Source organism: Manis javanica, chromosome 6 (genome assembly GCF_040802235.1).
Source record: "Manis javanica isolate MJ-LG chromosome 6, MJ_LKY, whole genome shotgun sequence".
NCBI lineage: Eukaryota > Metazoa > Chordata > Mammalia > Pholidota > Manidae > Manis > Manis javanica.
Window position 1 is genome coordinate 133461252 of NC_133161.1, and position 24908 is coordinate 133486159.

Consider the following 24908-nt stretch of genomic DNA (forward strand, 5'->3'; position numbering starts at 1 on the left):
CTCCTGGGTTGGAGCTCTGCCCATCAACACCATGGCCATCAGATTCTAGAATTTAAGGAATTGTTTAGGATTCCTGGTCATAGCCCATATATCTGTTATAATATGTAAATGACCTTAGAGATAACCCAGTGCAAATTTTTTATTTGATAGAAAAAAACGAATTGAGTTTTGGAGTGCTGAAACTCCGAAACTGAATTGAGCGGAGTTACTCAATCACATAGCATGTTAATGACAAAACTGGGGCTAGATCCCGGGTTTTCTGATCTCCAATTCAGTGTTTGTTTTCTGCTTGTTCTTACAATTGGCAGAGTCATAGAAGGCCATGTGTAATGTGGCTTCCATGGTGAGTAGGCTAAGAAGGAGGCCAGGAAGATAGATGCCTTTGGTAAAAGGTGAGCTTAATTAAGAGTTCAGGTTGGATGGTAAGAGGCAGACAGACTTGCTGAGAAGAGCATAAGGTGCAGATGCAGACAGCCCTTCCAATAAAGTTTCCACAGGGACCCAACATCACATCGGGGGCTCTTGGTCGCCAAGGGAAAGGCTTACCCACTGAGCCCACAGCAACTAATCCTTTCCTTTCAGCTCATGCTATAGCTGAGTGTGAGCAGTTATCTCCCTGTGATGCTTCCGAGCTCAGGCCTCATGCTCTGCGGAGCATGCAAACCATCTCTGGCTGTGGCTGGCATACCCAGTGCACTGCTTAGCTTAGAGGGTATTTTGCCTGGAAGCTAATACAAATATTTAAAAAATATTAATGAACTTTGATAATCAGCATCATTGTCACACAGCTATGCTTCTGAGAACTGATATGGGCAGAGGATAAAAGAGAACACAAGGAAGGAAAGAGAGAGAGGACGCAGGAAGAGTCGGGCTGCATCAAGGCCTCACCTGCAGGAACTACGCTCCATCTCCCTTTAAAGAGCATATCTTCCATTGCCTGAAAGGTTGTAGGGCTGCTTCTGATGTGCTCCAGGCCTTCCAAACCATTTCAGAAAGCTCAGGTCTGATATCTGACCCGCCAGGACTTTGGACCAGGATCTCTAGAACCCCAGAAACCCTGGGGGTTACAGTGCTGACCCTCCCTCTACTTAGCTTGGTCTCCAAGCAGCTTCTCCATGTGCACCTGCAGAGAACAAGGTAGCCTCAAGCTTTAAGGAGCAGAGCATACGGGATCCTACACTTGAGAATCCACAATGTACTTGGGGACCAAACCCCTCACTCACATTGGATTTGAAAGTGCGAGTGTCGGGACAGCCCCAAGGCAAGGTAAGGTGATGAGAGCCACCCAGGCACTAGGGCCCCACAGCAGGCTTTTCTACAGGGTGGAAGCTTGGCAGCCACATAATTTTTAATCCAGACCAGAACACTTCTGAGAGCAGAAGGTAATTTTTTTTAATCAAAGTACCACTGATATACAATTTTATGAAGGTTTCATATAATCAACATTGTGGTTTCAACATTCACCCATATTATCAAGTTGCTGCCCCCCTGTCTGTCAGCATAGTAAGAGAGCAGGTGATCTTTAATAATCACGTTGGGAAAACAAGTGTTAACTGGGACTGTCCCAACAAACCTAAGTGTTTCGTCATCTTACCTGTAAAAATAACAAAGGCATTCCTGACATTGCTATAGAAAAAGCATTATTCCCAAGAAGAACAAGCCAGGTGCAGTTAGTGTTGGAAGAAAAGAAAATTTTAATTTACCCATGGCAAGTAAGGAGTTAAGGCTGTACTCTGATGTTGCTCTATTATTAGAAATAATCTGAAGAGGTTGGACAGCACTTTCCCCCACCAGAATCTGACCCGATAGGTTTGCTGTGTGCTCAAGAAGCCAATTTTCGAAATCACCCTCAGGTAATTCTGTTATTAGAGACCCACTGACCACTCACTCCATGGCACAGGATGTCTCTGTTCCTCCAAAATGTTTTCTTAGAGAAACTGGGCCTGGGTGACTGGTCATTACTGCTTAAGCTAATGCCAGCAAGGTCCAGGCAAACTTATCTTAAGACATAAATAAATGAGATAAGCAGTATCTCATTCAAGACCTTGTTCAAGCTCCTTTTTATTTTTTTTCTTTAATTACTGATGTTTTTTTAAAGAAGTACTTTATTTGGACTAAAGCACTGAATTCATTTCACTTTTTAATTATGAATAATGAAATAACCCTGTTAGTTCAGAGTGCAAATAATAGTAATAAAAGAGGAAGACACATACTGAATAGAACTTTTCAAATGTCCTTAACATTTTGTTAATCAGCTGTTGAAGTTCAACTTTTGAAAAGTAATTTTTTAAATCTTCAACCTGCATGTCCTTTTGGTCTGCATGGTTTATTTCTGTTTATATTTAGAAACATTTTAGAATATAAATGTTAGCTGTTTTTAACCCACGTAGGCTATTCTGTTCTCCAAATGGGTTTAAGCTTCTGTGCTCAGCCATTTGTCTGCCTTTATATGAAATTCCAGCTTTCTGCATTCTGTATTCTCATTCTCTCTATACCACTGTCTCTAGCTGTCTGTCTGTCTTTCTGTGTCCAGCTCCTTTCTTCTTTCTCTGGCATGATCTCTGAACTTCCACCCACGGGATGTGGGCCATCCTTGCAACCATGCTAGCACTTTCTGTATGGCTCACTCAGGACAACTCCCTCTGGGTCAACAGTGTTGTCTCCTGTTCTGATTCTTATAAACATCTCAGAAAAAAGGACATAAGTAAACCCAGCTAAACACACATCTTCACCATGTTTTGGGAAGAAGCTGCTACTGCCTTCATGCTCCGTGTATGAGGATCCAGCATCCCCTATCCATACGGGCTGATGACGGCAGTAAACCCTGTCAGGCCCAGCTCCAGACCTGCACTGCTGCAAGGTCCCCTTTCCAGGACTCACCTGCTTCCATCCTGATTGTATAGCCCTCACAGAGGCCAAAGACAGTCAACAGAGGTCCTGGGTGCACTCTGGGGTGTGCAGAGTTGTATTAGCAGGCCCGGAGCACCATCTCGGCAGAGGATGTCTGGGAGTATGCACTGGAAAGTGAAGGCCACAGAAATCTTCGTGTACTAACCAGGGCTGGCACCCTGGATCCCTGGGATGGTTTTAGAGGATGCTGATGCCAGGCCAGGACAATCAGTCTGAGCATGAGCAAATGCATTTATTTTTAAAGTGCTCTTAGGGTCGTTCTGTTGTGTCACCTAGGACAGGACCTCTCAGCACTGCTTCCAGACCTCATAGCAGAGAGGTGGTTTGGCATTCCTTTTCCTGCCCACCTACCGGATGAAACCCTCACTTTTGCTTTTTCTTCTCCTTGTAGAGAGCCCAGTATATCTGGAGTCATCTTTCTGGAAAGTCCTACAGGATGAGTCATTTGAGTCCTTCTCTTCTTGTGTCATCCCCATCTTCCCATCAGAAAATGTCAAGGACTTAGGAAACTCGAGACTGCTGGGGATTCTTGTGCACCCCCAGCTAGTGGGAGCATGATTGTGGATGTTTTCCCTCACTGGAAGCTCAGTTACGTTTCACAGTTACACAGTGATCTTGTCATTAACCAACTTACTGTCAGCCTCAGGGAAGGCAGCCAGCAAGGCAGCCCTGAGAGGGGCAAGCCACCCTTCCCATGGGGAAGGTTCTGGTGTCCACGGCCTGGGAAACGACAGAAAGCCTGGGACAAAGAACTTCTGTCACTGCCAGCAAGTGGGGTATTGACCCCGAGGTTCACTCTCCAAACCAAAATGACTTTAGCACAATGACTTTTGCTTATATTAATTAAAGGAAAATGTAACAGTGGGTTTATCACACTTTTCACTAACTCCAGTGCAGTGAAGGGTGTATCTGGGAGTTGGGAGCAAGCAAGGATGGAATGGATGGCTGTCCACGCTTCCTGGTTTAATTGAGGAGGTGGCCTGAGTTGCTTATTGCAGGAGAGTCAGGAATGGGGGAGGGGACAGAGAGGATGGAGAGGAGACTAGCAGACAGAGAAGGTTAAGTGAATCACGAAGGAGAGGGTAGAGGGATTCAGAGTCTCCAAACCTGTAAGCATGGGGTAGAGTGAACAAATATTGTATGTTTATCCTACATGAAATGCATAAAGAGTTCAAATAAGTGGGAGGTGTGATTCCTTCTCAATTCCTTGCAATAGACAGTGGGATGGCTGCAATTTAGGATGTAAGTACAAACAGTGCAAGACTGAGGTCATGTGAGCCAGGCTATCCCAAGAGCTGACCCCTTCCCTGGCTCCAGCCCTAGCCTGGTACTGATGTTTCTCTCCTCCAAGAGCAGGAGGTGCTCGTGTCTGGAGGTACGTGATCGAGAATGACAGTGAGAGGGCTCTAGGAAGGAAGGAGAAACTGATTCCCAGTCCACAGACTTCCAGAAAGAACATTCCCCAGGGAGAGCAGGACCCCTCCCACTTTGGTTGCTCTTTGTCTCCCCTGTGGGTGCTGGCTGACTAATGTAACTGGTAAGGGTCTTTGCTCAGGCATCCATTGCCCGTAGTTGGGCAAGGGTCAGGCTACCACCTAGACGAGAGGGCAGCCCTCCTGATTCTCCACCACCTTCCTGACCCACCTCTGCTTGGGCCTCAGGGGACCTCACCCTGGGTCTCTCCACTTCAGTGCAGCCTTGACTGTCAGCCCCAGCTTCTGCTCATGGTTGAGCACCCAGGCCAAGTGCCCCTACTGCACAAGTCCCGCTGTCTTCAGATCTTAAGGAGAAAAACAAGACCCCATGTCAGCTGTGGATGCCAAGCCCAGATTGCAGGCCAGCTTGACAGCATTGAAGCAGATACTTTGATCTGCTTATGGCTCATTTTATGTGATTATGTGCTATTGGCCAGAATCCTGGAGAGAGAGATGGATGAGTGACAGTTCTTAGGCACACATCCCCTCTTGAGCTACTGACTGTACCGACCTCGTCCTGTACACCGCAGGGCACCCATGTAGTGGGAGGCGACTCCTTGAGAAGGTCCTTCCTCTGACCTTGCCCTGCTCCAGCCCTCTAGACAGGATTCCCAGCGGATACACAACGTGCCGGTCAACCCACACTTTTTTCTAAGCACAGTGACACCCTTGCAAGAATAAAATGTTAGTTCCTTGAGCACTTGAGTAAATGCCTAGCTTTGATGCATGGGCAAGAAGCTAGTGTTTAAAATTAATCAAAAATGTTATTTGTGGCCTAACAAGTTGGAAGCATGTATGTGACTATTTGGGCATTTGATTCTAACTGGCCAAATTTACTATCAATCAAACCATCTTGCTGGGCAGCAAGAAAACTTCTTTCCTTGCTTTCCCAGAAACCCTGCCCTCTGAGCCGGAGGGCCCCCTGGGGCTCCCAGCACCCTCCCTGCTCCCACGGGCTTCCTCCTGGCTGCTCTTCTGGCTTGCTTGCCCATCCAGTCTCCCAGCCGTTCCTGCCCCGTGCCTTTCCCCCTCTGTGCTGAGGCCCCTTCCGTTCTTACCCCTCCTCTCTGCTCTCCTCCTCCTGTTCCCGTCCTCTGAGGCAGCCGCCCCCAGGCCTGTGCCACTGCGAGTCACCTCCTGACAGGTGTCACGGCAAAAGCTGTGACAGGTGCTGACATTTAACCTCACAAAGCAGCTTCCCTAGATAGAGCAGCGGTTTCCTGTGGCATATGAGGAAGGACCGTGGGGCTGGGGGCACCCAGGCAGTGACTTAGAATCATCTCAAAGGGAGAACACAGAAAGGGTTTATCTCACAATGACAATGGCTTTTTTAGGCAGTGTGAAATGTCTAGCCAAAGCATAGGCCACGCCCCCTGGAAATCACCCCCCGGGGTGGTCGCACAGACGGGAAAGCATTCTGCCAGGGATGAGGATGCAAGAAGGTGGGAGCCTGAAATCTTGGACGCCCCCTGGTACCTCCAGCTCTATACGTCTAAGGAATTGCCTGAGCAGAAAGAAGGGAACATGGGGAATGGAAGGGATAAGGCTGGAAGGATGGGACGGGAAGGCGTAAAGAAAGGAGAGGAAGTAGGTCAGGGGGCCTCCAGGGCTCACTCTGGATTTCCTGTTTGATCTCTTCATTCCCAAATGCCTAGGTTTCTTCTAGCTTGAATAAATCTTTCTGACCTACTATACCCTCCCTGAGGGATCTAAAAATAATTAAGAACTAAAAAGCTGAGCTTTGGGAACAAAAAAATACAAACTGCTCCAGTCTGGGCTCCTGAGCCTCCAGGCTACCCAAGGTCAAGGACCTTGTCTTCCACATTGTCTCCACCCCGCCTCCACTGCCCACCCAGTGTTTAACTCCATGCTTCTCTTGTGGTCTTATGAGCCAATCACTGCAGCCGTGCCAGGATCCAGTCCCCAAGGCAGTGTTTCGACGGCACCTCCATTTCTAAGCAGGAGCATTAGACATGGCTTTCCTTTGCATTCTGTGACTGTGTTAAGTCAGCATATACAGAACCCTTGTGCCCACAGAACCAGGGGGCTTACTCTGTGCCCGAGCATGCACCCTGCATCTGAGGGCCCCTGGTCCTGGGACCTCCCACGTCCCTGATAAATGGCCCCATCTATATCCTTGCAGATCATAATCTTGCTAATGCAGTGAATTGAACTTACCTTCTTTGAAGCACTCCTCTGTGCAGAGAATAACCTCTATGTCTTTAATATATTTCTGCCAGTGTTTCAGAGTCCACTTCCTTTTGCTTCTGACCATGCTGTACCGGGATGTCTGGATGCACAGGGCTGGCGGGGAATGCCTGTGGTCATTGGCTCATTACAGGGCCTCTCTCCATAAAACAAAACTGTGGGGCTGCCTTGGCACTCCTGTTTTCATACATTCTGCTGAGGAAATATTGCCATCTTGTATTCTGTTTCTTTTTTTAATCCTTTTTGAGTGTGTCTTCAGAATCTTTCTAAGGCGACCCAAGCTGAACCCCTGCCTGCCTTTGCTCCTACCTCACACCGGCCACCCCCCCTCCTTTCCCGTGCCTCCCTCACGGCTCTCTCCATGCCGCTGGTTCCCTTCCTGTGCCTCCAGGCAACAGTTTGGTTTCCTGGCACGTAGCCACGAGGATTAACACACATGTTGCCTTCTGCCCTTTCTCTGCAGCATGGAATGGGAATTTTAGATCCCAACCAGAACTGCAGAGGGCAGGGAATGCATTGCACCCTGCAGTTGCCTAGGTCTCCAGGCAGTTAGCAACCTAGGCTTGTTCTGCTTTAAAAATCTCACCCTGTATTCAAGATAGTTAGGGGAATGACATCTCAGTCACTTCAGTGGACTTGAGATGGAGAGGAGCTCCATCGTTCTCATCCGATGTTTTAGCAAAGAGAACTGAGAGGATGCATGTTTTGTAAGATCATGAAGACTCATGGGAAAAGTTAGCTTCAGGGGTCCAATCCTTGGTGAGCCCTCCCAAGCCACATATTCCATTAAAAGGGTATCTTTTGAGATGGTGGGTCCACGAGGATCTCAGCATAAAGGATACTCAGTAAGCTTTGTTGAACAACTGGCCACTTCACAGACCCAGTAATTATAAATGTGTGAGCAAGGGTGAGCCCAGACCAGAGCTGGGTGGCGCTGTGCAGTCACAACAGAGTGGGGACCCCAGACCAGTCACAGGGAAATACTTGGGCACATGCAAGAAATACAGCATCCCAGGCCCCACTCTAGACCCACTGAATCAGAATCGATATATTTTTTATTAAATCCTGGAGGAATTTATATGCAAATTAAAATCTGAGAAGCACTTGCTTTATAGTATAAACTTGACAAAACCCATTTTCTCACTTAATGAGGTAGTATCATCCTAACGATCCCCATTTTACATGAAACAGTCTGCTTTCCGTCCTTTTTTGCTGTCACATAACTGTCCTATAAAGTCAGCATGACAGACAGTGAAAATAAATCCCCACATTCCACATGGTAGCTCTGTTGTCCCATAATTCTCCCAGGAAGGACCCACGATCAATCTACTCATATACATGTGGAGAATTACTCACGGTCCCAGGAGACAGCCCTCTGTCTTCTTTGAGTTGGTCTGGTTCCCTTGTGCAAGCCGCCACCTCCAAGCTGGCTTGTATTCAGAGACCTGCCCTATCCAGGCCTGTGAGACATCTGTCGGGTGGACCCTAGGAACATGATATAGGTCTGTGTCATTCTCTCCAAGGAAAGGGGGCCAGTGTCGCTACCTGAGGCTTCTCCAGGCCCACTGCAGGGAGCTCACTTATTTGGTTAAATGCTTGTGACACACTGTCGTACATTTTGAAAGTATAAGGGAGTCTTAGTAGTAGGAAACCAGACTTTCAATTCTGCCATATTTATTCACTGCAGAAAAGGTATGGTGAATCTGAAAAGTCATTTTGGAGTGTCTAGTTCACTGTTGTTTAGTCCTTAAAAATACTTAGCTTGGTCAGCCAGCACCATTGCAATAATGGCAGCATGTTTACCTTTATTAAACTTCCTGAAATAAGTGCTCTCAAAATCTCTTTCAATTCTGAGATTCTATTAAGTCTGAGAGGGATAAGGAAACAAGAATAAGAAGATCCCTCTAATGAATCTTGAGGAATTGGTGTATGGACTAGCCTGAGTGATTTAATGTCTGATGGGGTAGAGGGCTGTAACCAGCACTGCCACCTGAGATCCCAGCCAGCAGGGCCCTACCCCAGCCCCAGGAGGCACACTGTTCGGCATCATCTTCCTCAAATTTTTATAAGACACCCCTGGTACCTGGGACCACTCTAGGCTGGTGGTATCATTCAGGAGAGACCCTCACATCCTAGACTGGGAGTGTGTGGACCTGCCCATGGACCCATTTCTCCCCTTCAGGGTGTGCATTTTTCAACCTCTGCCCTTAGCTGCTCCTCACATGGGTTTAACCAGATTCCCCCAAGATCCAAAAACTCACACCTGTGGGCTTGTCCTGGTTCCTGGTCGATTGGTCCAAGTTCCAGGAGTGTGGCCTGGCAAAGGATTGCTCCTGCTGGCCATTGCAGATACCATTCATGGAATAGCATGAGATTGGGCTGAAAGGATGGTGATGACTTGGGATGATTTAAATGGCCTTGAAAACTATTTGCCTGAGGCCCCACCCCTTCTAGGGATGCCTTGGCCAGCATCTGGACACTGACAGCAGAGCCTGGGTGGGCAGGGCTTGGGGCAGGTGTGGAGGCAAGGAAGGCAGCAAGAGCTGAAAGGCCTGTGGTCAGGGGAAGTGGGCAGAGGGGGTGGAAACTCCCTGAGGCTTCGCCTTGGAGCAAAGACACAATGGCAGAACACCTGCCTCCCTATGCCTCGCCCCTCCACTCTCCCACCCGCTAGGAGACACCCCACCTTCCTGCCCCACACCCACGGCAGTCCCAGGCTTAGTTGACTGAGTACCCATTGGATCAGAACATGCTTCCACAGAGTTGTGAGAAAAGTTACAATGAGTTTTATCACCCTGAAAACTAATTTCCCTCTAATGCTTGGAGCAGAAAAAGGAATGGGCAGCAAGACTGTAAGAAATGCAAATGGCTTCATTTTTTCCTTGATCTTTGTGCTGGCTGGGTTTTCACAGAAGCCTGGTGCTTTGACAGAACTTGCAATGTCTAGGTTTGAGCACAGAGGTTCTGTTCTCCTTGCACTGAACCACTGGGAGTAGGAAAAAGCATAAGGCAGAGGGGCCAGACTGCTGCAGGAGCATGTAATGGTGACTGCAAGCAATGCACATTTTGCAGCCCCAGAATATTTTGGATCATGAATTCCAAGCTGCACAAGTGCCTAAGAATAAAGCCTCTAGAATACTTCACAAAGCCGGGTATTAAGTCCATGAGGCTTTCTGGTAACCATAGATCTATCATGTGGGGTATCACATTTATTCTGTTGGCAAATGTTCAGCGGCACCTTTGACAGAGCAGTCACTGAGTGCTTCTTCTTTCATTCCTTCATTCACCGCTCTGTCTTCTCCAGCACAGTTTGAGACCAAATCGACTGCTTTGCATCTGTTTGTTACTAAAGTGTCAAATGGTCCCTTATTTGTTGTTCAAGTAGTTCACATCTGATACACAAAGGCATTTTTACATAGTGAAAAATTAAGATGCCCATATCAACACAGCCTAAAGTTATCCCCACATTTTTTTCACTATATTAATGATCATGATAATTCTCCTTAAAATATCAAAGTTTAAGAATGTGCTGGGCTATTTCACATTACTCTTTTATTTAATCCTCATAAAAATAAGACAGAAAAAGAATGATATTCCCTTCTTCTCAAATGCTCTAAAATGTTGAAGCGACTCGGACAAAAACACAGTGATGCAAGTCAAAAACAGTGAATTTCATCCTTCAAATGCCATACTGTTAGGCCAACATGTCCTATAACCTTTGGCTTGGTGTACAAGCCCCATGTCTATGGCTTTCCCTATTTCCAGTCCTCTAAGCTCTAAATGTGAATGTCATTCTATCTGTGGTTTCAAAGTTTCTTGATTGTTTCCTGTGCATTCCTTCCCGCCCAGAAGGCCAGGGCTTTGTGAGTGAGGATGAATACCTGGAAATCTCTGACATCAGACGGGACCAGTCTGGGGAGTATGAATGCAGTGCCCTCAATGACGTTGCTGCACCTGATGTGCGAAAAGTGCAAATTACTGTAAACTGTGAGTTGACCCATTGTCCAGAAGTTCCAGGGCAAAAGAGGGCATAGGGGCTAAGGGGACAAACTAGTTAATGTCAAGGCCATTTTCTGATAGACTTAAGTTGTTTCTCACAGGAAAGTGCTTGACCAGATTGCTCTGCCCAACACCATCTCCATGGCCATTTGTGCTGAGAGGCTTCCTGTGACTGTCAGAGCTTTGAGCTATTGGGGAGAATTGTTAACTATGAATTGGTTTGATTTTTGAAGAGAATTCTGGGGTAAATGCAATATTTTTAAGCAATAAATTACTTAAAAAAATCAAATGGTTATTTAACTTGGAAGGTGAGTGTCACAAGAAATACATTTGAGGAGCAGGTGACTGGATGTGCCCTTCATCTGTTTCATGGAACCACTCTGCACTTTTCCCCCCACAGACCCTCCCTATATCTCAAAAGCCAAGAACACCGGTGTGTCAGTTGGCCAGAAGGGCATCTTGAGCTGTGAAGCCTCTGCAGTGCCTATGGCTGAATTCCAGTGGTTCAAGGAAGACACCAGGTACCATGAACATGGAAATAGGACATGTCTGAAGCAGAGCTGATGGATCCTTCCCCGCATAGAAGGAGGATAATAAAGTAATGGGGGAAAAAATGGCAAAGCCGAGGCTCATTACTGCCTCCTTTATAACAGAGTCACCTGTTAGAACCTGAAACAGAACACTGAGGAAACTGAAAAGTGTGCAAAATGAATTGACCTTGTTTCAGAAACCAATCAGTTGTTGATACAGTAGTAGTCTTTAATGACCAGAGGCCAGCAAATTTAGCTTTTAGAGCATGAGCATCCTTTCCTTTTCCTTCCCAATGGAGGCCGTGGTGTCATGATTGGAGACAGAAGGACTGCATTGGGTGGAGGAGAGGGTTTTTGGGAGGAGGAGAGCCCCTTGTAGGACTGATCTATGGCATCTTTGAGTTCTCTTAGCACTTCTCCCCGCTGTTACTGTCTGTGGAACCAGGCCAACAATACCTTCTCATTGCAGGCTAGCCACCGGTCTGGATGGCGTGAGGATTGAGAACAAAGGCCGCATATCCACTCTGACTTTCTTCAATGTTTCAGAAAAGGATTACGGGAACTACACTTGTGTGGCCACAAACAATCTCGGGAACACCAATGCCAGCATAACACTGTATGGTGAGTGCAGGAAGCCCGGATGCAGTGGGCTAGGCCATGCAGGGCAGTTCCAGGGGCTCAAGAGGGGGACGGCTCAGTCTGCTTGGCCTGTGTCCATCCATGCTGCTCAGCCTCGCACCCTTAGATATGAAATGTTCCTCCCTGTCATTCTCCTAGCACGTGAGACAGTGCTATTTGCCAGTTGACTGCTGTCTCCTGGTCTATTGAAAGGCAAGGTTTGCACTTTGCAAAAGGAATAAGCCAAATTCTGAAGCAAGTTGAATGGTGGCTGCCATAAAGAAGAAAGAACCATGTAACAGCTCAATTGCAGTACTGCCTAAAGGTCTGAGGGGTCAATTAGATATAATTTAAAAATCCTTTCTATAGTAAGCATCTATGATTCTGGGGGTTACATTCATGGTGTTAAACCAAGTGAACTGCTGCCACCATGATGCTCATGTCGATCACCCTGTTACGCTCTCACTCATTGGAAAGGATACAGCAGTCGTCTGAGTCCTCATGAAAGTGACTGTTCCGTCCACAGCTGGAGCATCAAACTCTTCTCTGAAGGACTTTTCCTCCCATATGGATAGAGAGGTCCCCGGAGCCATGACTGGCCCCCTTGAAAGCCCCTATCTCCCCCTCACTCAATCTTCCCATGCTGCTGTGTCCATCTTCTTGTGCAACATTTCACACCATGAGCCAGGGCCAGCTTGCTGTGATATTTCCTGTTTGTATGTATTTGTTTACTTGCTGAGCTTTGGTTACAGGGGAGCATATGGTGAGTAGGATGAAAAAGTATTCATTTTTCCACCTGCATCTCAGACTCCGTACAAGCTTTGAGCATTGACATGAACTAAACTTTGTCCACCAACCATCTGAAATGTGTGATCTATGTCTCTTGTTTTCTCTCTGCATTGTGTGTGCATTGTGCTGTGTGTGTCTTAGAAATAAGCCCCTCATCAGCAGTGGCAGGTGGGTACAGCATGTTCCTTCCTTCCTCTGCCTGCCTGAATGCTTATGCTTTTGAGTTTAAGCCTTCTTCAAAGATAGGCTGCCTGCTCCACCTCCCCGGTTTATTTCTCCTTAGTGGATAGACTTCAGGGTTTGGTTTGCACAGTTCAGTAACAAGTGTGTAGAATATGATGGCTTTTACACTCATACAGGTGAAATATCACATATTTCAGAAAAAGGGTGTTTCCCCCTAAAACCAATACACTTCTACTTGGAGGCCTTTAACAGTGATGAGTATTATTCTATTTCTGCACAGAGCTGCACCAGGAACAACCCAGCACAGAGACCCAATGGATTTTTAAATGTTTGTCTCTGTAGGGAAGTCCCTAGTATGAATGTTTTATTCTTTAAGCCCCAAGGGAAAAATATAATGACTTAAGTCTAAATACTTTATTTTAAAATAGAAGTACTTGGATCATTAATAATAATAATAATGATATTACATTTAACGAATATTTACTGGTTTCTAGCTATTATGTTAGTGCTGTAGAAGACTGGTTATTCCCCATCTTAAAAGATGAGTAAAAGGAACATCAAAGAGGTTAAGTAACACTGAAGTGCATGTAACTCACGAGTACAAGATGCTGAGTGAGCTCCCGCTTTGGACCCCCCCATCAGATACTGGGGTGTTTATCCCAAGGATAACCAGAGAGAGATGCACACACACACACCTGCTCACTGGCACCCTTGACAAAGCAGCAGCTGGTGTTCAGCTCTGCTTCCAGAGGTAGAAAGCTCCCAGCCATACTTTAATATGATCAATCTCAATCACATACATAGAAAGTGGTAACTGCTGAAGTTTCCAGACCAGAAATCAACTGTGAAACTTGTCACTTTCCACAGCTCTGGATCCCAGACAGTCCCACACCACTAGCTCTGACCACACCTTGATGTCTGTGAATGCCCATTCCTAGGTCTTGACAAAACCAGCAGGAAAGGGTAGAATTGGGGTACTGCCACTCATCCTGCCATTACCCCCTAGTTAGTGAGATTGACAGGGTGGGGAATGTGGCCAAGAGAAGGAGCCTAGGACTGACAACTACCTTTCTCTACCATGAACTAAAGCAAGAGGGACGTCATGGCAGATAAAAACAGCAATGTGTCCTCAGACTGTATTAGTCTGCTAGGGCTGCCAAAATAAAATACCACAGCCTGAATGTCTTGAACAACAGAATTTATTTTCTCACAGTTCTGGAGGCCAGAAATCCAAGAACAAGGCCAGGAAGATCTATCATCTGTTTTGCTGAGGGTTTTCTTCTTGTCTTGTAGACAGCCCTTTGTCCTCATCTAGCCTTTGCTCTGGACAAGTATGGGAAGAGAAGGAGAGAGGGACAAAGACATAGAAATAGAGAGGGAGAGGGCTCTCTGGGGTGACTTCTTATTCTTGGTAGGGCACTAATCCTATCAGATCAGGGTCTGACCATTATAACCTCATTTAACCTTAATCAATCCTTATAGGTCCCATCTCCAAACACATATTGGGGGCTGGGCTTCAAGATATGAATCTGGGGAACACAATTCAGTCTGTAGGAAAGACTTCACATCCCATCTTAGCCGGCTACAGCCAGTGGCTTAACCTTTGAGCCTCACCTTTCTCATGTATGTTACTGGGATTGGTACCTTCGAAGGCTGGTGGGAGGACTAACAAGGTCATAGAGAGAGACTCCCACAAATGCTATGTTTAGATGTGTGACACTGACATCTCACAAAGACTACATGCCTCAGTTTACTCAGCTAAAATTGGGATAATATCTCCTGGCCTGCAGACTGTCATTGTTAATTATCAATAAGATAGTACTCACTATAGAGGGATGACAAACTGAAAACTTGTGTCAATGTAAACCATCCTGGCTGCTACTGAAATTTTTTGCCAACAGTTTTGTGATACAGCCCATCTTATCCATGCTTCCTTTGGTATGGCTGCCAGTGTTTTTGCTCAACTGGACTGTGCTTTTCTTTCCTCCAAAGTCTCCTCTGTCCTTTACTACAACACCACTGATCCCCGAAATTCATCCTATGTCTCTTCACTTGTTTAACATCTACTCACACTTTGGCATCTATTCCTGAAGGAAGCCTTCCCTGACCTCTCTCATATAATGCTTCTGAATGCTGTACTCTGCACAGGGTACTCACTAGTATTCACTCAACAAACCATGCCTCCCTACCTACAGCAAGCCAGGCACTGTTCTAAGTGATGAGGATACAGCATTAACACTACAGATAGACTCTTTGTCTCTACATACTTCACTTTCCAGTTGAAATTTTACTTTTATTTCATTGTATTTAGGTTGTTTGATTAAAGTCTTTCTCCCCTTTAGCCTGTGTATTCCATGAGCATCAGGACCATGCTTGGTTTGATCCTTGGAGCTGAGCACAGAATTTTAGACATAGTAGCTGGTCAGGGAAATTTTCTTAAATGAATGAATGAGTGTATACATGCAGAGATTGGAGGGCTGGGCTGGTGATACCCGGAACAGGAGGAGTTCAGCTGTCAGGAATGAAATGTGATGGACTGGAGTGGGAGTCTCAGAACCTCTCTGAGGCCAGATTCTGCTGCTCACTGGCTAAATTGCTTTGGGAAAGTCAATCTCAGTAGGCCTTGGTTCTTTCATCTGTGAAAGCATTTCAGTAAGATGTTCTCCATGGCCCCCACGAAGCCAAATTCTTTGATACTATGCCTGAGAGGCAATAGCTTCAACAAAAGATCAGACTGATATTGTCCAGTTGACCAAACCCTTCAGCTGTCCATGAATGTTCTTTCTGGTCCTCTGTTATTACCAACCACGTACTATGTGCAGGGCCACTAGTCTGTGTGTTCTACATGTTTTTTTTCATGTAATGACTCTAAAGAATAAGTGCTATATTAATCTTGATTGTACAGAGGAAGACATTGAGAGGTGAGGCAGATTACTCAACTCATACAGCCTTATAAATGCTTGAGCTGGGATTTAAGCCTATGCACTCTGTTTCCAGTGTTTTGAGTATTCCCTCAACAAACCAAGCCTCCCTATCTGCAGGAAGCCAGGCACTGTTCGAAGTGATGAGGATACGGCATTAATACCACACAAGCTCTTTCTACTATTTCAATGCAACTCACAATACTTGACAAACCATCAAAGATATTGGTGTGTGACCTTCTGAATGGAGCCCCATATTGACAATTAGTCTGCTTGGATCAGTTTGCCATACCATTTCCCCTCTTCTATTGCAAACTGAACCCATTCTTTTAAAGGACAACTTTGACATGTACAGCCCAGGTGCTCATACATCCCAAATACACACACACACACACACACACACACACATCCCATACTCCCAGGCAAGCATTGGTGTTTGCCCTCACAGACTGGATGTTTGGCTTTGGAGACCCTTTTGACTGCAGTGTGAACCCATCGGAACACTCAGTCATAATAGGCTTCTCACACAAACACATCTTTCATGTATTTCCCATCTACAGTAAAGAACAAAGGAAAATGGGATAAAAGCTATTTCAAAAGAACACACAAGACAAAGACTATAGAAACAATGGATTGGTGTGTGGGTTGAAACAGGAAGCCATTAGGCAAACTGTGAGAGAGAACAGTTTGGTAAGTGGGCGATACTCACAGACAAATCAGTGGTTGGCACTGATACGTTTCTTTCTCCCATGCTAGTTACCACCCCTTCGAAAGCCACACAGACAGGACAGGTCATGCAGGAAGAGTACCAGCTCAGAGTGGCTTTTAGACCCTGTGCTTCCTGGAGCCCTGGTGACTGTAGAGAGAAAATGAGAATTGGGGTCAAGGAAGACTGGGTTCTAGTCCTAACTTTGGTGCTGACAAACAATGACACTCTGCTGTATGGATAAGGCCAAAACAAGAGCAAGATGGACTCCTGGCTTACTTCCAGCTTTCTAAGTCTCTGTTCTAAGTTTGAAAAACAATGGAAAAACTGTATAAAAGAGGTCTTCAAACCTATCATCAACAACCTTGGAAATGGTGGCAATGAAAATGCTTTTTCATGAAAAAGCAACTTGTTCTAAGAGTCTGTAAGCATTATTGAGTGTATGCGAACCACCTGAAAGGCCCACCTGGAGCCCTGCTCCGGGAAGTCCACCAGGCCTGCATGCAGCAAGGGCATGGCAGGGCTTAGCCTGCTGGCCAAGGCTCTCCTCCTGAAGCCGCTCTCTCTCAACCTGCCAGCCCACTTTGCCTCCACTGAGTCTTGAGCAAGAGGCCCCATCCTCCTGTCCTCAGAGAGAAAAGAGAGAAGATTCTGAACTTGATTACATCCGGCACCACAGAGTGTGATGCGCTTAATGAGGCATAGAAACGCCTGGATTACTGGAACTGGCAGGGGAGAGGGACTGAGAACACAAACAGCCAGAAAGGAGGAGGGTTACTGCAGAGAGAAAAACAGATTTCTCACACTTTATCTCTGCAATCATAGCGACACAAATTAGTTGCATTAGGAGTTAAATACCAGGAATACGGGTAACTCATAGGAATCTAGTCATTGCAAATGAAAATGGCAAAATAGCCCAGTTAAGGCAGCATCTGGGTTCTGGATTTTTTCTTCAGGCAAAGCCTCAAGCCCCCTCAGAGCAGCCAGGCTGTGGCCCCAGGAAGCCACAAGGACAGAATCTACATTTTCTTTGCTAATGGCCATTCTGCCAGAACGAATAGACCTACTGGTCTGGCTCTTCAAACCAGATTTGCTTCAACTAGAGGCAACCCCAACCAGCCCCTGGGCTGATCTGCAGCCCCAGTGCACCCACCCTGTCCCCTCCAGCCCTCTCCCACCACCTCCCTCCTTTATTAAGGTCTGAGAAAAACCACACCTTCCCCCTGGTGGTCCCAGGTGAGTCTTGAGGGGTGAGTTCCGAGGACTCTCGCTAGTCTGCCCCTCCTCACCCTGTGTACCAGTCTAACATGTCCTCTTTCATCACCTCCTAACCTCTGAAAGTGAGAGTCAGAGCTCGGGGCCTCTTCACCTCCAGCCCCAGGCACACTTCCATGGGCTACGCTCCACCTGTGTTCTCACATCCAATGCCCTCTAGGCTCCAGACCTCCCTTTGGTCCCCAACACCCCGCACCTGCCTTCTGTGATATAACTGGGTGGTGGCTTTCTTCTTTCCTTTGTGTCTGAGTCTGCATATAGCTGCTCTACCACCTGCCCCCAGGACGGCCTGTCATTAGTATCACAGTGAGAGGAGAGAGGTCTTCTGTCTTCAGGTGTCTAATGGGAATGATCTTAACTTCCTTCGCACAATGTATGACTTCTCGCTTCACCTACAAGCATCTTCCAGACTGTCTGTGGTCCCTGTGCCTCCTCTCCCTTACCCCTCACCCACCAGGCAGCGAGTCCTAGCAGGCTGGCTGCAGCCCGTCCCCTGATCCCCCAGCCCACGCGCTCTCCCCTCTATCCATCCTCACTCTGTGGTGTGTGCCTAACCTGGGCCATTAAGAGAATCTCTTTCCAGTTCCCTAGTCTTTGACAACGCCTCTCCAGTCTGTCTGCCACTTCAGGGCCAAGTGACCTTCCCAAAACTCTGAGTCTATTCACACCCTGCCTGAAACTGCCAAGGGAAGCAGGCCTGAGGGGCTGTTCTCGCTCTGAGACCCATCTCCCCTACAGCTTCAAGTCCTAGTCACCTGCAAGGCCCCTACCAGACATGCCCACATCCCACAACACACGTGCTACTTCAGCTCTCTTCATCTTCATTGAATTACAAAGAGGAACAAAGTTCCCAACCCTGTGCAACAAGTAAATAGATAATTACAATAGAATAATGGGCTATAATAAGTGCTATGCTGGTGGAATGAAAAAGCTACCAGCTATTAAGTGTCAGGCAGACATGACTTTAGACAGCAAAGAACACTTTGAGATAGATACTATTATGATTTCCACTTCACAGAAGGGCCTGGAGCTCAGAGAATTTAGTGATGACACTGAATTCCCACAGATAGGGCTTTGGCCCGAAAGGAAGTGGCGACCCTGGGTTTGACCTCCACATGTCTAACCTTAATCACTCGTGTCTTTCCTGTACATATGTTCTCTCTTCCTGCATGTTGTAGGGTCACAGATGGAGGCTTTTGCCCTCTTCCCTGCCTGATAAAATCATATTTGCCCTTTAACAAACGTTCTACTCAATGTTACCCTATCCCCAAAGTATTTCTGAACCGCCTTGAAGAATCACTCATCTTTTGGGTTGTGGTAGCTCACCCTCAGGCTGGTATTTTGTTTGTATTTGTTTCTGCATTTAAAGGATGTAGCACTGTATCTTGCGATGTCTATTGCCCAGTAAACGTTTGTTGAATTAATAAACACAACTTTCATTCATTGGGGGTTTCTGTTATGGTCTCTAGAGAGTGTGAAACTCCCCACTAACCAAAGGAAAGCCAAATATTCAAAAGGCCTTGTTCTCTCCCCAGGAAGGCCAAATCACTATTTCTCGGACACTTTCTCTTGTACTCCCGCTGCACATATGTTCCAGTTCTATTTTGAAATTTAGGTTTATCCCTCTCCCCCAGTCTTCCTTATGAGGCAGACTGTATCGAACATCCCAGTTCACTGTTTAGGAAGACGTTCATCAAATGATTTCTTCCTGCAGACACATCAAAAGCTCCACGTATTTGTCCATTTCCTCCTGATAATGTATATGATTTTTATTTTCCAAATCCACCATTTAAATCCAGGTGGGAGGGAATGAGTCAGAGAGAAATACCACTGCTTTTGGCTGATGACTGCAGTGTAATCATTTGTATTTTTCTCAACCTGCAAAATGTCAACATATTAGAAAAAAAAATATGCAGACATTTCACATTTCATTCCTGATGAGGTTCCTTGTCGTTCCCTTGCACCCCCACCCTCCTCTGTCTGAATCATTGACATCTGGCTGTTAGCCTAAGCATTTAGAATTTAACACTGAGCATTCAGGGGGTGCTGATGTCAGCACACACGCACGAGCTTATGGTTCCGTGTAGACTAAAGTCTTGTCTCTTTCAAGTTTGTGATGAGCTGACAGATTTGAATTAACTTCTGAAATGAACTTCTTAAGCTTTTGTTTGTAATAAACACAAAACAGGAGTGCTGAAAAGAACAAAACAAAGATGGCTGCCTTTTTTGCTTCTTTATCTGCTTGTCTTCTTTGTGCCACAAAGCCTGGTTAATCTTCCTTGTAAAACAACACGGTGCCATGTTTTCTGCTGTAATTACAGACAATGGAGGCAAGTTCCCTTTGAAGGGAATGACCTGCCTTCATCAGCTGGTGCTGCTGAAAATAGGTTTCTGTTTCACCAATACATCCTCTAATTAGATTTCCTTGCTCCTCTTTTAATCACTAAGAACATCATTATCGTTTTGGTTCCTCGTTAGGAAGGTCACATAGTTCACATTCATACTTATAAAAATGATGCAAATTTCAGAAAAAAAATGTATCTTCTTAGACTTCAGATACTTCATTCTTCTCACTGGGCTATCACCAAGTTCAACTTGCCTGTGGGTTTTTTTTTCTTCTTTTCCTGTTTGAATGCCATCAGCCTACCACCTGCTATTTTAGTAGAATCACAGCTCTACAGTCCAGTGTTGCTGTATTTTCATTGCAATCATGAGAGGGGGAAAAACGGTGACACACTGCAATACCTTACTGCTCGTAATGTACACTCCATTTTTAAGCTTCAAAATCTCTTACAAGGCAGGATCTCATCAGTAAGGTGATACATTTTTCTGGGAGGTTTGCGCTGAGTTTGGGTACTTTGATTTCTCAGCGCCTGCTCTTCCAGAGGGTGATCAGCCTCCCCTTGAACAGGGCAGCAAACTCTTACTCCCAGGGTAGCTAGACCTGCAGGTTAATTCTTTGTTAAGCCCTCAATTGAATTTGCTCTTCAAAAATTGAATGTTTAATATATTTAATTTAACAAAATAAGTAACTTCTCCAAAGAGGACTTTATTTTATGTATTAATTTGTTTGTCTATTTCTTTACCTGTCTTAACCCTGCTGAGCTTTAGTCTGGCCATAAAAGCTTTCCTCTGGCCCAAAGTGCACACACCAATTAACCATTTCCTGGATTTTTTCTCCTGATCATTTCTGTCTTTCTGTCCCTTCTTCCTACATGCTGGAGACCAACTTGTATTTGTGTGCATGGCTGTCCCCAAGGCGGTGTTCTGTGGTTATCATTGTTGCCATTGACAGTGTGTGAACTTTTTGTGGTTTTGCTTCATCATGTAAACTTTTATTTTCAAAGCTGCTCAACTTCAAGCATGAAGGAAACAATGTTGAGCATTGAAAAGGGCCGAGGTGGCCTCGCTGGAGTGAGGAGAAAGGGCATAATTACACGTTCTCACTTCCAATTTATCCTGAAGAATATTTAATTAAGCCTGATATTTGTAACAGCCATTCTAACAGAATTGAGTCACTGTTAACCATAAATAAAGATTCCTTAAGTGTAGCATTTGTCCAGAGAAAGAGTTAGGCTTCTAAAAACACTTGCTCAGGATAGCTGGGCCCCCTACAGAAGCTTTTAACTGTGGTTAGCATACACCTCAGGTCTTTTAAGGGGAGATCAGGCCACTTGCTTGCTAGTCCCAGCCAAGATTGTTTCCAGCCCGTGCTTGACAGTTACCTTTGAGAATCTGGCATTTCATGGGCCCTCTTTCAGCAGGATCCCTGCAAAAGATGCTGTTTTAGGGATCAGTAATTATTGTTGGTTCTAATTCATCTAATGTTTATTTATCCAATACATAGGTGATCTTATACATCATTTTAACTAATCCTTAGAGTTCCCTGCAAGGATAGGTAAAACTACTGCCCCACCCGCATTGTATGTATTAAAACAAAAACTATTTCAGAGAAGTTGAATGTTTCATCCAAAGTCACCCTGCTAGGGAGGAGCAGAGCCAGAATTCAAATTCAGTGGCCTCTGACTCTTGAATTCAATCCTCTTAAGAATATCCAAAAGGAAGGGTGTTCCTGATGAAAGGGATGTTGGATTATTTGTTCCAAACGGCTTTTATCACAGAATCTGAGAGGGTTTTAAAAAGTGATTGATTTATTGATTGATTTAGACTAGGATGGAGGGTAGTCTGGGCGGCACCGGAGCATAAGCCCTGTGAAGGCAGAGACTACGTCTACCTTTCCCTCTGAAATTGTTTCGTAAACTTGGTATTTTACCCTTATATTCAATGAGAAAATGAAAGTACCTTGTCTGAGTTCACATAGCTGGCAAGCCACAGAGTCAGGATTTAAACCCAATTTGGTCTGACCCCAAAGGTGCCAGGATCAGTTGCACTTTTACAGCGGTTAGTGCCATTACCCCAAAGGATGTTCAGTGTTGCAAAGGTAAGGTAGCGAAGCCAAGGAGGAAGCTATGGAAAACATTTCCTAAGGTCCCTAGTTTGTCTTACCTATAGGTCCATGGCCACTACTCAGTTTTTCTTCCATTCCCATCTTTTCTTCAAACCCATGTCCTTTATCCAGGTGCAGTTCAGGGTAAGTTTTCTTAGTAGAATACATAATTGAAAATTTGTTTCACATTTCCAAATTCTGGATTCTAAGTGTGGGATAAGAACTACTTTTCTCTCTACTTCCACCAAAAAAAGGAGAAGGAAAAGAAGAAGGAGAAGGGGAAAAGGAGAAGGAGAAGAAGAAATGAATGGAAACACCATTTGAATTCCTGACCATGTTTATTGAAATTAGAACTAATATTATCTTGGGTTCCAAATACTTGGAGAAATACATACAACTGTTATCCAAAGAAACCAAAATACAGGAAAACCATATGCGGCCCAACATCTGAAGACATGCATTCAAGCTTTATTGCTATCCCTGCTTAACTCAGGTTACGTGTTCCTCCAGTACCACATCCTTCCCTGTAACAGATTCACTGAGCTAACATTTGCAAAAGCCTACCAGCCTAAGAGACCAAAAGTCAGCCCTGAGTGATCATGGGACAAGAACCATTAGCTGAAAAGCAACAATCCATTGCTTCTATATTAAGCACAAAGATGCATTTGCCTAATCAGATGAATGGCCTTAGCAAATAGAAGCCCTATGGAAAAGACCCAACCCAGATGCTTTCTTTTCCTCATTTCCAGTAGAATCAGGGTGACTATAAAGATAAATTAAAGACAGTTCATTGCTGATGGTCTTTGTCTTATATTTCTCCAAACTGAAGGGTGGCACATAGATGTGAGCCACTTTCTCCCTGTTCTCAACAAATCCCAGAAGCCCTCCTGTATGTGTCGCACAATCCTGGCATTTGGTCTAGCTGCCAAATCTCAAATGTGTCCAGGATCGGAATGAGGCAAGCATTGCTAGTTTTGATCTCCATCATAGTGGATTAGATTAGCTCATTGGCCAGAGTAGCTCAGCTATTTCTCACAGACTCATTAACCAAAGGCACTTTGGTAATAAATTGCCACATCATCTGATACTATAAGGTAGGGCTTATCCTACCTGCTAAAGAATAAAACGTCCTGAAGGTTCATAGAAAATGAGGCCACAAAAGAGGAAACTGTAGGGTCTAGGAATATTTGTGCCCCCTTGCTGTCCCAGGAGATGACATGCTGAGGCACACAACAATGAGTGGTGATGGTTCAGTACCAGCTGGAAAGAGCTGTCTGGCTGCTCACCAGCTGTCTCTTCTAGCTCCGGATGTAGAGTTTCCATTCATACAATAACTCAGAATGCTAATAGAAGAGCTTTAGAGGTCGCCATCCCAACCTCCTCTAATTTTGCAGATGGTAGAAGCAAGACCAGAGAGGAGATGTCATTCAACCAGGGAGCAGCAGAGTCACATAGAGAAATTGGGTCTCTGGATTCCCCATTCATTTTTCCTCTTACCACAGGATGCTGTGGTTGCTGGATAAACATGCACAAAGGATCATTTTTCATAGCGAGTATGTGGAGTTGTAGTCAACCAGGGCACAGACTGCAGACAGAGTAATTCAGTTCTAATCCAGCACTAGGTGTATAAATTGTATGACCACAGCCAAGGTGCCTAACTGCTCTGTTCTTCAGTTTCCCCATTTATAAAATGGGAATGTCCATAGGGAGAAGCTCATAGGGTTTGGTGAAGAGTGAATGAGTTAATAGCTGTTTAGCATTTAGAGTTTTGTTTGCCACAGAAAAAGCACAATGTAAATGCATGTTATCATCATCACACTAAGCAAGCTGAGCAGCCTCTATGTCTACTAGGTCGCCTTCATGGTTTCCACTGTTTGGAACACTCAACTGAAGATGAGCTGCGGCTGTAAACCGTCTGCCCGATCACCACTGAACATCCTATGGCAATTGCCATACGCCACCTGAAACATTCATTTCTCTTACTGATTCGGCTTCCTTCTCTCTCTGTACCTCACGCTTTTCGGCTCTGCCTTCCTTATACACTTCTCTTCTCCTGTTGGTTTTATCTATATCCAACCATGTGCTGGTCGCATGGCATCCATAGAAATGCTCAAATCCACTGATAAAACTTAGAATAATGTGATTCCTCCACTAAAGACCTCTGTAAAGTTGAACTTATTAGGGCTTCAATTGTTTCTTAAGTTAATGAATTAGACAAAGACACATACACACCATGTATACACACACACACACACACACACACACACACACACTAATGTATGTCATATTTACCTGTCTATATATATATATATATATATGAAAGGCAATCTAAAAGAAATATGAATCTTACAAATCTGCATTGCTCACTTCCTTACAAACTCATTAGAAAAAATCTAAATGGTTCGTCTTCTGCAGAAGACATTATACAGAATTACTTTGAGCTTTCACTTGGACATTTTCCAACTCAGTACACTCTGTAGGCCGGCAAGATTCCTTAGGGTACATGTATGCCTGGATTGATGGAGGCCCCAGAGTCAGGCTACTTTTCATAAATATTCATGGAATCATAGCACTAGATTTGGGCTCCCACCCTTATCTGTGAATACCCTATAACAAAATTTCAGAGCAATATAAGCCAGATTCTGAAACTATCAAATAAATATGATGTTTTAGTCAGTAAGAGAATTGTGTAAATTATAAATCAGAGGAGGAAAAGGTATCCATGCTGAAGTCCCTGGCTTGGAACAGTTGGATTTCACCACTGACAGAACACCTACACTCCCCCAAGCAAAAGGGAAGATCAGTGTCTTCCCAGGCAAGGTACAGATCCACAGCATCACATTGACA

General features: G+C 45.1%; 1 protein-coding gene across 7 annotated transcripts in view; it reads left to right on the plus strand.

The window, feature by feature from the left end:
• The window catches only part of OPCML (opioid binding protein/cell adhesion molecule like), an 828327-nt gene that overhangs the window by 785204 nt on the left and 18215 nt on the right, over window positions 1–24908 (plus strand). For 4 of the 7 annotated variants that reach the window (XM_073239470.1, XM_073239471.1, XM_037000907.2 and 1 more), the window contains 4 exons: window positions 10443–10580; window positions 10993–11113; window positions 11592–11743; window positions 12671–12697. In XM_073239470.1, the coding sequence (XP_073095571.1) occupies window positions 10443–10580; window positions 10993–11113; window positions 11592–11743; window positions 12671–12697 (438 nt within the window). The remainder of the gene's footprint in view (window positions 1–10442; window positions 10581–10992; window positions 11114–11591; window positions 11744–12670; window positions 12698–24908) is intronic. The other 3 variants (XM_073239468.1, XM_037000908.2, XM_073239469.1) reach the window with 3 other exon arrangements.